The 14258-nt window shown below is 45.2% G+C and overlaps 1 protein-coding gene across 1 annotated transcript in view; it reads right to left on the minus strand.

Moving 5' to 3' along the window:
* Nucleotides 1-1935: 1935 nt before the first annotated feature.
* The window catches only part of SNTG2 (syntrophin gamma 2), a 383842-nt gene continuing 371519 nt past the window's right edge, over nt 1936-14258 (minus strand). The window contains exon 17 of the mRNA XM_030921522.1: nt 1936-2206. Within this exon, the coding sequence (XP_030777382.1) occupies nt 2075-2206 (132 nt within the window). The 3' untranslated portion in view covers nt 1936-2074. The remainder of the gene's footprint in view (nt 2207-14258) is intronic.

Below are 14258 nucleotides of genomic sequence, written 5' to 3' on the forward strand. Positions count from 1 at the left end.
GGGATCCAGTTGATGTGAAAAGGAAGGCCTGTGGGAATGGGGTCATTTGTCTCATTTTTACAAAAAAATACTTTTACTGTTTTTAAATTTTAAAAAATAGTGCATTTAAGAATTGTATATCTATACAAATATAAAAATAAACTTTAGTTTCAAATCTTCCTGGGGAAAATCTTTTTTTCATTATTATATAGTAAAGGTTAATTTTTAGAATTATTTTTTACAGAAACAAAAATCTTCCCAGTTTCTTCCCTCCTTGGTGCAGAAGAACACGTTCTATTTTTGGGTGGGTTTAGGCTTTTTGGTGAAAGGGAAATAAATGAGCATCTGTTCATTTTGCAGATCAAAATATCCACATGGAAGGGAAACTGGTGAAAGGAAAATTTCTACCTTTACCTTTTTTGGGTTTTATATATTTTGTGAAATTCTGACTCCTATTGCTATTGATATTAACAGGAAGTTTGAGTTAAAGCCAGAGAATGAACACTGAGACCGAAAAGTACTGTCTGATGCCCCATGAATCACATTCACGGGGCAGAATATTATTTTAAATTCACTTGAGATACTCTGCTCCTTGCTGGAGTCTTCCACAGTAGCCATCAAAATGTCCGTAGTACACGCAGTATTTATTATATAGAGACGTACATCTTCTAAAAAGGATATACTTTCAAACACATAAAACTATTGGTTGTAAATATTTGGTATATTAAAATATTTCCCTCTTCCTAACGTCAGATAGACAAGGGGTGGCTGCAATGTGGGGAGCTGTGGATTTTTGCTGAGATCTTCATTACCTCATGAAATGGAAATATGGAACCTTTCTTTAGCATCTGTACTTTGTTTTTTTTTTTTTCTTTTTTCTTTTTTTCTTTTTTTTTTGTGAGACGGAGTCTTGTTCTGTTGCCCAGGCTGGAGTGCAGTGGCGCAGTCTCGGCTCAGTACAATATCCACCCCCCAGGTACAAGCGATTCTTCTGCCTTAGCCTCCTGAGTAGCTGGGATTACAGGCGTCTGCCACCATGCCCAGTTAATATTTGTATTCTTAGTACAGACAGGGTTTTGCCATGTTGGCCAGGCTAGTCTTGAACTCCTGACCTCAATTGATCCACCCGCTTCAACTTCCCAAAGTGCTAGGATTACATGCATGAGCCACCACGCCTGGCCCACATTTTCTTTTCAACAGAACTGCAGAAGCAGGCATCTGTTTATTTTCTTACTTTCCTATACTTTGTAGATTGATGGTTTTATGTTTGTCCTTTATTTGAAGGCTTGACAAGCAAGTGCCTAATCCTTATTTTTCCATCTAGAGTCCTATCTCTAAAAAAAAATTCAAGCAACTCCAGTCAATTGCCATTAATAACAAAAATATAAAGTATCCCTACTTAGAAGTCATAAACAATATGAGAAACACAGAAACTAAACTGCATGCTATATTTGATGAATTAGGAAAATAATTGAAATTCACATTTATATATGTTATTCAATGTATGATAAATTTATAAGCATGAAGATTGATATGTATTAAGATTATAATATTAAGGAATTAAAGTTGACTTTTTTCCCCCACATATTTTGACCAATGCCTGTTTCTCAAATAATCCTGTCACTCTGATCCCCACTGGAGAAGAAAGGAAGTGACAGCCCACTGCAAAGAAGACCTTTTCCTTCCTGAGGAGAAACGTGGCACCTGCTCAGAATTTTTGATGACATATTTTATGAAAATAAATCTGAGTTTTGCCAACTTGGGAAGTGGCGTGTGCAATGCCCACACGGTTCTCATGCTGCTGGGATGCGGGCTAGGGGCGTGAACTGCATCAGGTGGACTGGAGTTTGAGCCACAGACTTGTGTGGGGGGTGCGGGGGTTCCTCGTTGAGGGGAGACTCGTGGGAAGAGGGGACCAGGCATCTCCCATGTCAGATTTAACAAGGAAGACCCATCTTTGGAAACTAGTGACATGTTTTATTGGTATCACAACTATCGGCTCATTATAAAACAACACAAAGTTGCAATATTATGCAGGAAAGAATCATTTCTTACGAAAATAATTTAATTTTTCAGCACTCAACAGAAACAACCTTTAGCTGCTGAACATGTATTTTCTGGCAAGACTCTGACTGTCCATGAAGCCGGGGTCCACGGAGGCCACCTTAGCTGCTATGAAGGAGTGGATGCAGTGCAGGACAGCTGTTAGGTCCTGGAACTCGAGTTCCTGGAGGAGAAAATCAGATCAAGTGTTTATTATAATTGTTGGAAGAACACGTTACAAAAATATTTAACAAAGTTTGGACCTTGTGAACTCCAAGAAAGTCCCTCCAAAAAAGTAATAATACACAGGAAATACGTATGGTTTAAAGTAAAAGGCAGAGTAATATGATTCAAATTGGTCACAAACATGAATATACTGGGCATTTTTTATTACAACGCTGAGATTGTAACTTACTTGTTTTCTTGCACCTAATGGGAGCTAATACTCACTTCCTTTATTTTGCATCCTCATCGATCAGTGATGGGTCTTGATTAAGTCAGACCTGGTAATCCGGGCCAGGACTCAGTCTTCCCCACCTGCCCAGCACCTGTGGTGATTTTGTGATGTGGATCCCGTCGCGGCAGGCCCCTGTGCTGTGTGAGTTGGCGGAACTAGCCATTGTGTCTCAGGCCTGCGTGCCTTCCGTATGGGTGTGTGTGGGCTTCATGCCAAGGCCGCGCTTGGGAGGAACAGCGCCTGCTGTGTGGTGCAGAATAGGCGGTGGGCACAGCATGGCAGGGAGCGAGGAGGGGCCTTGTTCACTCACCCTGTCCCTATGGCTACGGGAGAGCAGGCAAGGGTGCCCCAGGGAGAATTTCCTAGAGAGATGGTTATGCCCGTTTCCCCGCCCCATACCCAATAAAAAAACTAAAACAAACTGCTGGATCCTCACCTCTGCATGTTAAACACACCAAATGTCATGTAAAAGCAAAAATGACCCAAAAAAGATTCCTCTTCTCTCCACAAACTGCCCCACATAAAGTCCTCGTGTCAAATCAACAGAAAAGTCCACAGTGAACCCCAAGGCTGACGCAGAAGTTGAAGAAACTGGTTTTATAAGTTATTCAGTTACTGGGGAAAAATCATCTTCCTGTTTTTGATGGTAAAGTACGAATCTCGCCGTCCCGCCACCCCATTCCATCGGTAGAAGGTCTAAGTGCATTCTTCTAATGTTGTCTCTCTTCTTTGTTTGCATAACAAAATTCAGTAAGATGAAGAACAACAAAATTTCTTTTTTTTTTTTTTTTGAGACGGAGTCTCGCTCTGTCGCCCAGGCTGGAGTGCAGTGGCCGGATCTCAGCTCACTGCAAGCTCCGCTTCCCGGGTTCACGCCATTCTCCTGCCTCAGCCTCCCGAGTAGCTGGGACTACAGGCGCCGCCACCTCGCCCGGCTAGTTTTTTTGTACTTTTTAGTAGAGACGGGGTTTCACCGTGTTAGCCAGGATGGTCTCGATCTCCTGACCTCGTGATCCGCCCGTCTCGGCCTCCCAAAGTGCTGGGATTACAGGCTTGAGCCACCGCGCCCGGCCCAAAATTTCTTTTAAGGTGACTGGTAATTGATTGACATCCTATTTGCTAAATCTCACCAAAATTCTAGCATATTCTAAACTGCTGAGATGACACCAGAGAGAAAGATAAATCATTTTCAAGAAGAACAGCAACACGAACTAAGGTCCGTCAGTTGCACAGAGGTGCTCCTTTAAGTTCTCAAAAGGCAGGATTTCGGTCATTTTCATTCCATGGCAGAATGAGTGGGTGGAGAATGGGGCCCCAGGCAGGGGTGGAGGTCGCACGTCACTGGGTAAAGCCCTCCCTCCCCAGTAATATCCATCTCAGCTTTTCTGAACTGCTTTTCTTTATAACTCAATGACGTGACATTTCAAAAATGACTTCAAACTTCCCTGACAGCATGAAGTCCCCTCGGCCTCTCCCTGGTCCTCTCTGCATGCCTTTCTTTTAGAAACCGCTCCTCTCTTGCAACAGGTATAGGACCCAGGTGGACCAGGCAGAGCCCAGTGGCAGCTTGGTATAGACAACAGGGAGAGGGAGGCCACGATGCCTACTTTGGTGTGACCAGCTGTGAGAAGTGAATAACTGAAGCTTGTTCTAACACCACTAACGCCAAGCAGAGAGCCAGCGAGCCAGCCTGCTGGAAGAGGAATTCAACACAGAGGAACACCCCATGCGGGGACACACAAAGAACACGGGACGCTGGGTACCAACAGGCTGGGAGCTGCCCCCAACCTCCTACTGACTGCAACCAAAGGCTTTGCCTTTCCTTCATTCCAATGTGATTTAAGTTCCTTCCTTTGCATGTGAATGAATCTTAACATTGACAGCTACAACACTAATTATTTTGATCATTTCAAGTTGTGATGAGCAAAATGTTCAAGATGTTGAGGTGTACTCTCCTGTCAAAGCTTCACAGTCTTTAGGTAGTTTCATAAAGGGCCATTACACTTGGAAACCAGCATCCCTCACTCTGGTCGTGAGTGGAACCCAGGGCCTGCCTAGCCCTTGTGTTAAACTTTAACTCAAGCTGGATTCACCAGTCATACCCAAAGCATGAGACTGTACTTAAAATCTTTTATTCATTTTGACTTATCCCTGTTAGAGGAAAAAAACCAAGTAGCTTTCTAGAAGAAACACAAGGTTCTTGCAAACTTAGCACATATTGTAATTTAATGTATGTATGTGTTTCCAAATAGTAATTACTGAACTTTTGAAGGGGCTTTTGGAGAAAAAGAGCCATAAGACCATGCTTTAGGGTTTTGGGTTTATTATTTTTTGAGACAGAATCTCTCTCTGTCGCCTAAGCTGCAGTGCAGTGGCACAATGTGGGCTCACTGCAAGCTCTGCCTCCCAGGTTCACTCCATTCTCCCGCCTCAGCCTCCTGAGTAGCTGGGACTACAGGCACCTGCCACCATGCCCAGCTAATTTTTTTTTTTTTTGTATTTTTAGTAGAGATGGGGTTTCACCGTGTTAGCCAGGATGGTCTCAGCCTCCTAAAGTGCTGGGATTACAGGCGTGAGCCACCACGCCCGGCCAGGGTTTTGGTTTTATACATACAAATTGAAAATTGCTTTACAAGTTCCCAAGATGTATCCAGTAATAGCACAATGCACAGAAATAAGAAGCCAAACAGCTACCAGTAATAATGCAGGCATTCAAAACAACATCAATAATTTTTGGTATCATAAGTTGAAGTTACACTGCATAATCTTTGAAAGTACTAGCAGTGGCCAGGCATGGTGGAATGGTAGGTCATGCCTGTAATCCCAGCACTTTGGGAGGCCGAGGTGGATGGATCACCTGAGGTCAGGAGTTTGACACCAGCCTGGTCAACATAGTGAAATGCTGTCCCTACCAAAAAAAAAAAAAAAAAAAAAAACATTAGCCAGCCATAGTGGCAGGTGCCTGGTGCCTATAATCACAGCTACTCGGGAGACTGAGGCACAAGAATCACTTGAACCCAGGAGGTGGAGGTTGCAGTGAGCCGAGATTGCACCACCGCACTCCAGCCTGGGCAACAAGAGTGAAAGTCTCTCTCAAAAAAAAAGAAAAGAAAAGAAAAGAAAGTACTAGCTAGCAGTGAAATCAGTCATGCCACTAAATTCCACACTAAAACTCAGTGAGTAGTACTGAAAGCCAGGAATGAAATTAAAGCTTCTGAAACAATACTCAGTCCATTCTGTCGTGATCCAGATACTGAATAAACAGGCATCCTGTGGGCATTTCACTGAACATCTTCAATTCAGCCAAAAGCTGAGTCATGGTAACTCTGGTCTGGTTAAGTTTCTAACCAAGTATTACCAGCAAGGCTATCTTGAATTATAGATTTGTAACTAGAGCTGACCAAAATCACATTCTGACATTTTGTTTGAACAAAATACCTGTGTTGAGTTCTAAGCCTGAGACGCCCTGTGTGGATCCCTCCCTGCGCTCCTCACCCGTGTTCCCGTGTAGGTCACGGGCTGATGCGTTTCTACCTGCAGAGGAAGGGGTGCCTGCTGGCTCTCTGTGCTGGAAACAGTGTGGAATGAACAGTCTGATACGTTGGGTGAGGGAGTGTCAGCCTCATACGATGACAGAGAGAGGCTCTCCCAAAGTTTATCTGGGACTATGTAGGCAATTGCAAGCTGGGACATAGGTGCTATAAGAGATGACAGGGAGGCTGGGATTCAGGGAAACTTAAAGGCAAAGTGAGGAGGGTCACAGAAGTTGTTTCGAAACCATCACCCTTGGCTACAGGGATCAATAGCCAGGGGGGCTTGTGTCCTCGTAGAGGACGTGAAGAAATTAAGGCCACAGAAACCTGAAGTCAAACCGACGTTGTGTGACACAGGAAGAACTTTCGCCCGGCTCTTAGACCCCGTTGCCTGTGAAACGTCTACCCAGAGATATTTGCCAACCCTGAAAAAAAATAAGATTTTAATCTGCTGGAAAGTCCCAAAGTATTCTCTTCTCACATGTCACTCCAGCCCATCGCATTTGCAATGTGTGACACCCTTCAGGTGGAAACGTATCCACTTCACAGATGAGAAAGCAGAGGCTCGGAGAACTCGGGCAGCTGGCTCTGCCATGGAACACTCAGTCCCTGAGCTCCAGCCCGGCGTTCGTCCACTTCCCCCACACCCAGCTCCTACAGCCCCATCATTTTCCTCTGCAATGTATCTGTCCTAACGCCCTAGATTTTTATAAAGTCTTTTAATATTTAATGGTGGCTGAAACAATGATTTTAAATATGACCCACATCTTGGCACAGTTTTCAACAGTTGAGTGTTTTAACACCCTGAATTTTTCCTTAATTAGGTAAAACTTTTAGGACGCCATGAGGCTCTATCCTGTGCTTGTCAAAATGTGAACGATGAGGTCACCCATCATTGGAGAAAACGCTTTTTCTTTCCCTCTTTATGCGCAGGCATGCCTCATCTATCACCAGAGTGACACTTTCAATCAACATATAAATGCTAATATTACCCCATGTCCTCAATCAATCTCCTCCAGTGGAAATCACACCTCCTTACTGCACGGTCCATTTATCCGTCTCAGTGCACAAACTGTTGGACATTTGTCACAAAGTGTCTGTGAGATGACTGGCCCTCCGATGAGCAGCCATCCTGGGTTCTTAGTTTTCCCAGTCATTACCTAATGGTCCTATGGGAAAGGGGGCAAAGATGAAGTCAATCAGCATTGAAGAAAACCATTTCCACTGGGCCACAGCAATCCAACACAGGCTGCCTTTCACCGCAGGCCACTCCTCTGCCACCGACGGACCCATGAATTCCAGGAGGTGGTTATGGGGACTTGGCTCTTAAAGCAAGACTTGAAAGAGATGGTTGTTCAATGCATGAATGAATACCTGGAATACGCGAGAATGCTTTGTAGTTTGCCTTAGAAAAAGCCCAAGAAGTATAGGATGAAACGCAACAATAACCAGGAACAGTCACACCCCGGAACTCAATTCCACACTTGCAGTGCTGCAGAGAGCCCAAGCCAGGGCCCCAGGCACTTCCTTACGTTTACACTATGAGGCTGGAGCCCTCACATATGAACACACTCTGGAGCTCAGGTCGTGCTCCTTCTCCCCACTGATTCTGTGGGCAGGAGGTGGTGTGCAGGTGACCTGGCTGTCCCGGGGGTGGAGGGGGCCTGATGTGCAGCCTCTCTCACTGCTGAAGTGTATGTGCTCCCGCCACAGCCAGTTTCAAGCTCCCAGTGGTTTTGTACATGGCTGGAAATTTTCTGAAAATGCACCATGTGGATTTTTGGGTGGTTGTGAGCCAGACGCAGCACAAGAGCATGCTGGGCAACTGTGCAGCTCGGAGGTGATGTCTTTGTGAGGCAGGACCCCACTGTGCCCCCAGAACTGCTGTGGTGACTGAATGAGGTGGCTGATGAGAAGGGTAAGGTTTCCGGTACAGCATCAATGCTCAACGGACATTGCCATTTTCACCAAACCATCTTTGTCAAATGAATAAGGCATCCTTAGCCTCAAAGCTAAGGTAAAATAAAACAAAATGTAGGTGATACAGTCCTCATTTTTCAAATGAGAAAACAGAGATTTAAATAACCCATGCAAGGTGACAAGGCCAATGTGTTGCAAGACTGGCACCTGAAGTAGAATCTGATCCTTAGCCCAATGGGACCTGATGTTTCACTCATGGAAGATTTCAGAACCTTGACACTATGAGGTCGCCGTATTACAAAACGCCCAAGAATGAACTCACAAGCTTTATGGGGAGTGGTCCTGCTGAGACAGCATTTCCCGGGAGCCTGTTGGACAGGCAGAATCTCAGGCTCCACCCTGACCTACTGACTTTACACTCGCAGGGTTGCTGGACTGTGTGCTCAACCCTGACTGGGAGGGGTTGCTAGGAGGAGGCCAGCACAGGCCCAGCCTCATCATGCCCAGGAGCTCAGTGGGCAGAGGGGCCTGCAGCCCCGTCCAAAGGAGCTCAGGAGGCAAAGGGGTCCACATCCCAGTCCAAAGGAGCTCAGTGGGCAGAGGGGCCTGCAGCCCAGTCCAAAGGAGCTCAGGAGGCAGAGGGGCCCACATCCCAGCCCAGGAGCTCAGTGGGCAGAGGGGCTGGCATCCCAGCTGAAAGGAGGGGAGAAGAGGAGAGGCTGGCACCCCAAACACAGTTAGGAAGCTAAAGGTGCCAGGAGGATTGAACAGAAGATGGCTTTGGTTGTAACTTGTCATTTTCATTGCACCCTGGGGGAGTAAATGATTTTTACCGTTGGGCGTGGTATGGGTGGAGGAGGTTCCAGAAAAAGGCAGGAACCGAGGCACGAGCATGGTGAATTAGAAAGTGATGGTTGCCCTGTGGGGCTGTGCAGGGACTGTCAGAGAGCGGACTCTGCCGGTACTCCTCTGCAGGGCCAGGGACCGCCCAGTCGACTGGGAGACACCGAATCATGTCTATGGGGTGAGGACAGCTGTCCGTCATGAGACAGGAGGGAAAGACTGAGTACAGGACTTTCCCTCAGGAGGGGCTGCAGGTGTCCAGGAAGGGTGAGGGCATGTCAGAGGGCAGGTCAGTGAGGAGGACAGCGCCTCGTGGGCTGGCAGAGAGGGTGGGGTGAGCATTCCACCATGGGGGCTGGCGCTCCTGGAACAACCAGGTCAGAGACACTTCAGAGCAGTGGGATGAAGGCTTCAACAGTAAACTGTAAACGAGGCAGGCGCTTTTCCCCAGAACGGCAGAAACAGCTGGTGAGAGAGAAACAAACCAGCCTGCTGAGCCCAGCTGGATGTGGCCGAGTCGGCAGATGAGCACAGAGGGCTCCATTCACACCCTGTGCGCCTCCAATCTTGTTTGGAAGTTGTTGTGTCAAGTGCCCTCTTTCTTCTACCCGTTCGGATTCATCGGGTTAGATTCAAAGATCCACCTTCCTTGGCAGTGCTCTCTGTCACCGTGACAGGGTACTCCATGACCACCGTGACAGGGTACTCCATGACCACCGTGACAGGGTACTCCATGACCACCGTGACAGGGTACTCCATGACCACCGTGACAGGGTACTCCACGACTCACCTCCTGGGATACTTTCCTTGGTGTTTCTTTGACTCAGGTTTTTAAACCACCTTTTCCCCTTCAGCAAATAATGGAATCATATCTTCATAAATGTTATTTATACCCTCAGTATTATTATCTGGCCAGAAGGCTAAAAAAAATCTGACTTCTGCAAACAACTCTGAATCTATCACTCTTGCCTCTTCCTGTGCCTTCAGAGACATAGTTTAAAGATGAATCCCCGGCTCTTTGGAAAGCTGTTTTCGCAAAGCGTAGTCCTTGCAATTTACTGTAGCTCCAGAGTCAGGCAGACAGAGAGAAAGCAAGGAAATTAAGAGAACCGTGGGGCTGCTTTCTTCTGTTTGTGTAAATATTTTATTTGGAAATTTCCAAGTTCTGACAAAGATAAGTAACTCCTACACTTATTGGCCGAACAAGGTCAATTTTGTGAGGAGATGGTACAGAATTTTACCCATTCCAAACTTGATATTGAGAGTAAAAGTAGTAATAAACATATTAAGGAATTGGGAAGACATTTTCTGATAATTTTGTCTTACAAATAATTAACAAAAACATGAAAATCAGGCACCAATTCAAGTCAATCATGTCCCTATTCACTCAAAATATCATTTGCTTTCGTAAGGCTAGTCATTAGAGCCCATTGGGCTTTTCTTTTTCTTTTCCAATAATGACAGCTAAAAAAACTTCATGTATCTTTTTTGGAAGCACGTTGGCATTTATACTTCTATTTTCTCATTTACTAAACTACAGTTCTTACAATCACTGTTACACTGTTCCCTTTCCATCATCAACATTCATCATGTTTCTCTGAGCCAAAACCTTAGCCTTCACTCAAGTCATCAGTGCCAGCAAATGACAGCGTGCTTATATTTCAAAGCATTATGTGCAGAAACAGCATCTGGCTGTCCTTGCTGGAAAAATCTGTGATTTATAAATTGCCAAACTCCTGCAAGAAGCACCATACAGATGACTACAATAGATAATCATCAATAAATGGGCAATCTGGTAGCTTTTCTAAGAGGCAGAGAACACATTTGCACGTGTATTGGGGCCAGCTGTGTTGCAGGGCGACCTCCTTCCAGACCTCCATTCACACTGCAACCCTTTCCCTCCTCTTTCAAAGGCTTGAAATTAATTCAGCCAAAGCCCAGCAGGAACTAATGTGGTTACATCCAAGTTCCACCTTCCAGGAAGAACCACCTTCTCCCTTGGCAGAGTCTGCTCTCCTGACCGTTTTCTGAGGAATCGCTACATATTAAAAAACCATAATTATCCTAATAGGCATTGCAGGGAGGGCGATGCAATGTCTGAAATGTAGAAGGCACTGGGGGGTGATAGCAAGGCCAGGAGACTGAGGTCATCCCATTTCCTAAATGGGCACACTTCTTTCGTTGTTGTTGTTTATAAAATTTTAATTTAAAAACATTAAATTTTTAAACAGACATTATAAGTTATTATCCCCTCCAAAAGGCTTATAATTCATTATTTTAGAAATAATCATTTCCAAATGTTGACAAGACCAGAGTCTGGGCAGGCTGTGAATCTTAGATGACTTAAGCTTAACTTTGATTCTATGTTTAATAATTCTTTTACCCTAAGCAAGATATTTACACTCATCCCCAGGTTCACGAACAAACCGAGGATAATTATACTGTTTGTGTCCCGGGGCTTGGGGGTGATTAATGCAATCATGCATAAACACTACCCAGTAGAGTCCCTGGCATCTGGATGGCACTTAATATACAAGAGAGATTGAAACTGCCTTTGTGAAACTTATGGAGGCGAGAAAAGTAGCGTAAGTGACCCCACGTTGCTTCTAACCTCACAAGCTGATGGCCTTGTTCATGGCTGGACACAGGCCCAGTTCAGAACACAGGAATTTATCTTCTAGTTTAACCTTAAAGCAAGGATGATAACAGCCCCTTCCCAAAGCTACCTCTGTTCTTGTTCGAGGACCAAAACTGCCTTTGTATAGCTAATGAAGGGCCACAAGTTTAGAATTATGGCAGGAACCTGAATTCTGCTGAAAGCTCTGCATAGGTCAATCATAACTAGTCATTGTTTCTTAACTTGCTTACTGCTCAGGTGTCATGTAGCTGGTGTTCACAAGACTTGTAACTTCCTTAATTGCCTCCATAGATAACATCACTATTGTAAAGACTAAGACTGGTGTCTGAGATATTTTTTCAGACCTTATATTTTAGTGGAACAACTGATGCTGCCTAGACCAGTGATGTCAATCAGGAAACGATGCAGTGCACAAAGACAGTTTGGACATCCCGTCATTTCATCCCCAACCCAGCCAGTTGGCATTTCCCGTTGTCTAGCCCCTTGCTGGAAGACTATCCTATAAAATCCTAGCCTTTGAATTCTTCGTAAGGAAGATTTGAGAAGTACCTCCTGTCTCCTCTCGCTCAGTTGCCTTGCAATAATTAAACTCTTTCTCTGCTGTAACACATGCTGTCTCATTGTATTGGCTTTTTTGTGCATCAGGCAAGAAGAACCCATTGGGCTGTAACAAGATTACTTTTAAAGAAAATAATTTGTTAGAAATGCACCAACTAAGAAAGCTAGATGTGCAGGTATTAGTTTAAGCTGATTTCTGTTCAGCTGCACAACAATTTGTTAATGAAAAGAGTCAAACTCTGTAAAATATTTGAAGAGATTTATTCTCAAATATGAGCGGCCACGGCCTGTGACTCCGCCCTCAGGAGGTCCTGGGAACATGTTCCCAACATGGTTAGGGCACAGCTTGACTTTAGACATTTTAGGAAGACATGAGACTTCAATCAAATACATTTAAGAAATACATTGTTTTGGTTCAGAAAGGTGGGACAACTACAAGTAGGGACTTCCTGCTTAGAGGTAGATTGCAAAATTTTCTGATTGACAATTGAATGAGTGTATGTAAAGACCTGGGATCAATAGAAAAGAATGTCTGGGTTAAGATAAAGGATTGTGGAGACCACAGTTCTTATTTGCAGAGGAAGCCTTAAGGTAGTAGGCTTTAGAGAGAGAATAGGTTGTAAAATATTTCTTTTCAGACTTAAAGAATATGTTGATGTTAATCCCGGAGAGGCATCATGAGGCACACCCAACTGTTATTCCCTGTCCTGGCCTGAACCAGTCTTTCAGGTTAAATTTTAAGAAATCCCTGGCTGACAAGGAAGTCCAATCAGATGGCTGGGGGGCCTTAGAATTTTATTTTTGGTTTTCAAATCATTCATGCACCCTTGCATGTAGAATAAAACATATAAAGGGCATGCTGTGCTCCAGGCAGGGTCCAGTGGCTGTTGCCATAGGGATGTCAACCTAAAGCAAGAAGCTGAGACTAAATTAATACATGTGGAGACTTTCTTTGAGCTAAGCTTGAGAGCTGCAACCTGGGTACCCAGATTTAAATTGCCCTGAATATACACTCCAAAAAGCTGCAGTTATAAATGGACCTTTAAAAAAAAGAGGCAGTTTCTGAGTTGTTTACCCAAAATCTAAATTAAATACCATAAGCTACTGATTGATTGGCTATGCTTTGTTCTTTGTATCACAAATTCCAGGAACATGAAGATGATGGATGAGGCAGCAGGGCAGGGCCCGATGCCTTTAAACAGCTGCCCCAGGCAAGGATGCACATGTGGGACTGCAGGACTGCAGCCCCAAACTCATGTCTCCCTGGGACTGATAAATTCCACAAACCTCACGTAGCTGACTCCTCTGAGCTAGTTTTCTCTTCCCAGGGATGGGTGAGATCCAGCCATTCAGACCCCTTAATGCTGAACTCACAAGGCCTTGGCCAAGGAGCAAAAGGAGTGAAATACGGATTCACACATACAGTGATGGGAGCCAGACAGGGGCCTGACAGGACACGGAGAGACACGGGGACTTCAGAGTGACAGAGAGGAACAGGCAGTGAGAGATGATGTTGTGGTCTTTAAGAAGAGCCTGTGATTATAAACCAGTGCTTTCAAAACCAATTCTGTCCTGGTTTGATGATGGTCTGAGTCTCTGGGCAGGGCTGGTGAGGGTCAGCTGGGGTGTGGCTTGCCTGAGGGCTCCTTGGGGTTTTCATGGGCTGAGCCTTAACACCAGGAAGACCCACAGGCTGGCCAGGAGGCTACTGGACCTTGTCCTGCAGGAGTCCTGGCTGGAGCTCTAATTCCTCTCAAATTCTGACCTTCTTACTCAAGGGCCCAAAGCCCCTGCCTATTATGTTGGTGCCTGGGTAGGGTTAGCACTGGGACCAGAAGGGCTTCACCTTCCTGTTCCCTGATCACTGAACCCTGACCTTTTTTTTCCTCTTTACCAAATTCCTTTCTAAAGGGCCCAGGGAGTTGTGCCCTACAAACCATAAAACCCCCTTGAACAGATTCTTTTTTTTTTTTTTTTTTGAGACGGAGTCTTGCTCTGTCACCCAGGCTGGAGTGCAGTGGCCAGATCTCAGCTCACTGCAAGCTCCGCCTTCCGGGTTTATGCCATTCTCCTGCCTCAGCCTCCCGAGTAGCTGGGACTACAGGCGCCCGCCACCTCGCCCGGCTAGTTTTTTGTATTTTTTAGTAGAGACGGGGTTTCACCGTGTTAGCCAGGATGGTCTTGATCTCCTGACCTCGTGATCCGCCCGTCTCGGCCTCCCAAAGTGCTGGGATTACAGGCTTGAGTCACCACGCCCGGCCAAATTCTTTTTTTTCTTATTAATCCG

The sequence above is a fragment of the Rhinopithecus roxellana genome, chromosome 17 (assembly GCF_007565055.1).
Source record: "Rhinopithecus roxellana isolate Shanxi Qingling chromosome 17, ASM756505v1, whole genome shotgun sequence".
NCBI classification, from domain to species: Eukaryota; Metazoa; Chordata; class Mammalia; order Primates; family Cercopithecidae; genus Rhinopithecus; species Rhinopithecus roxellana.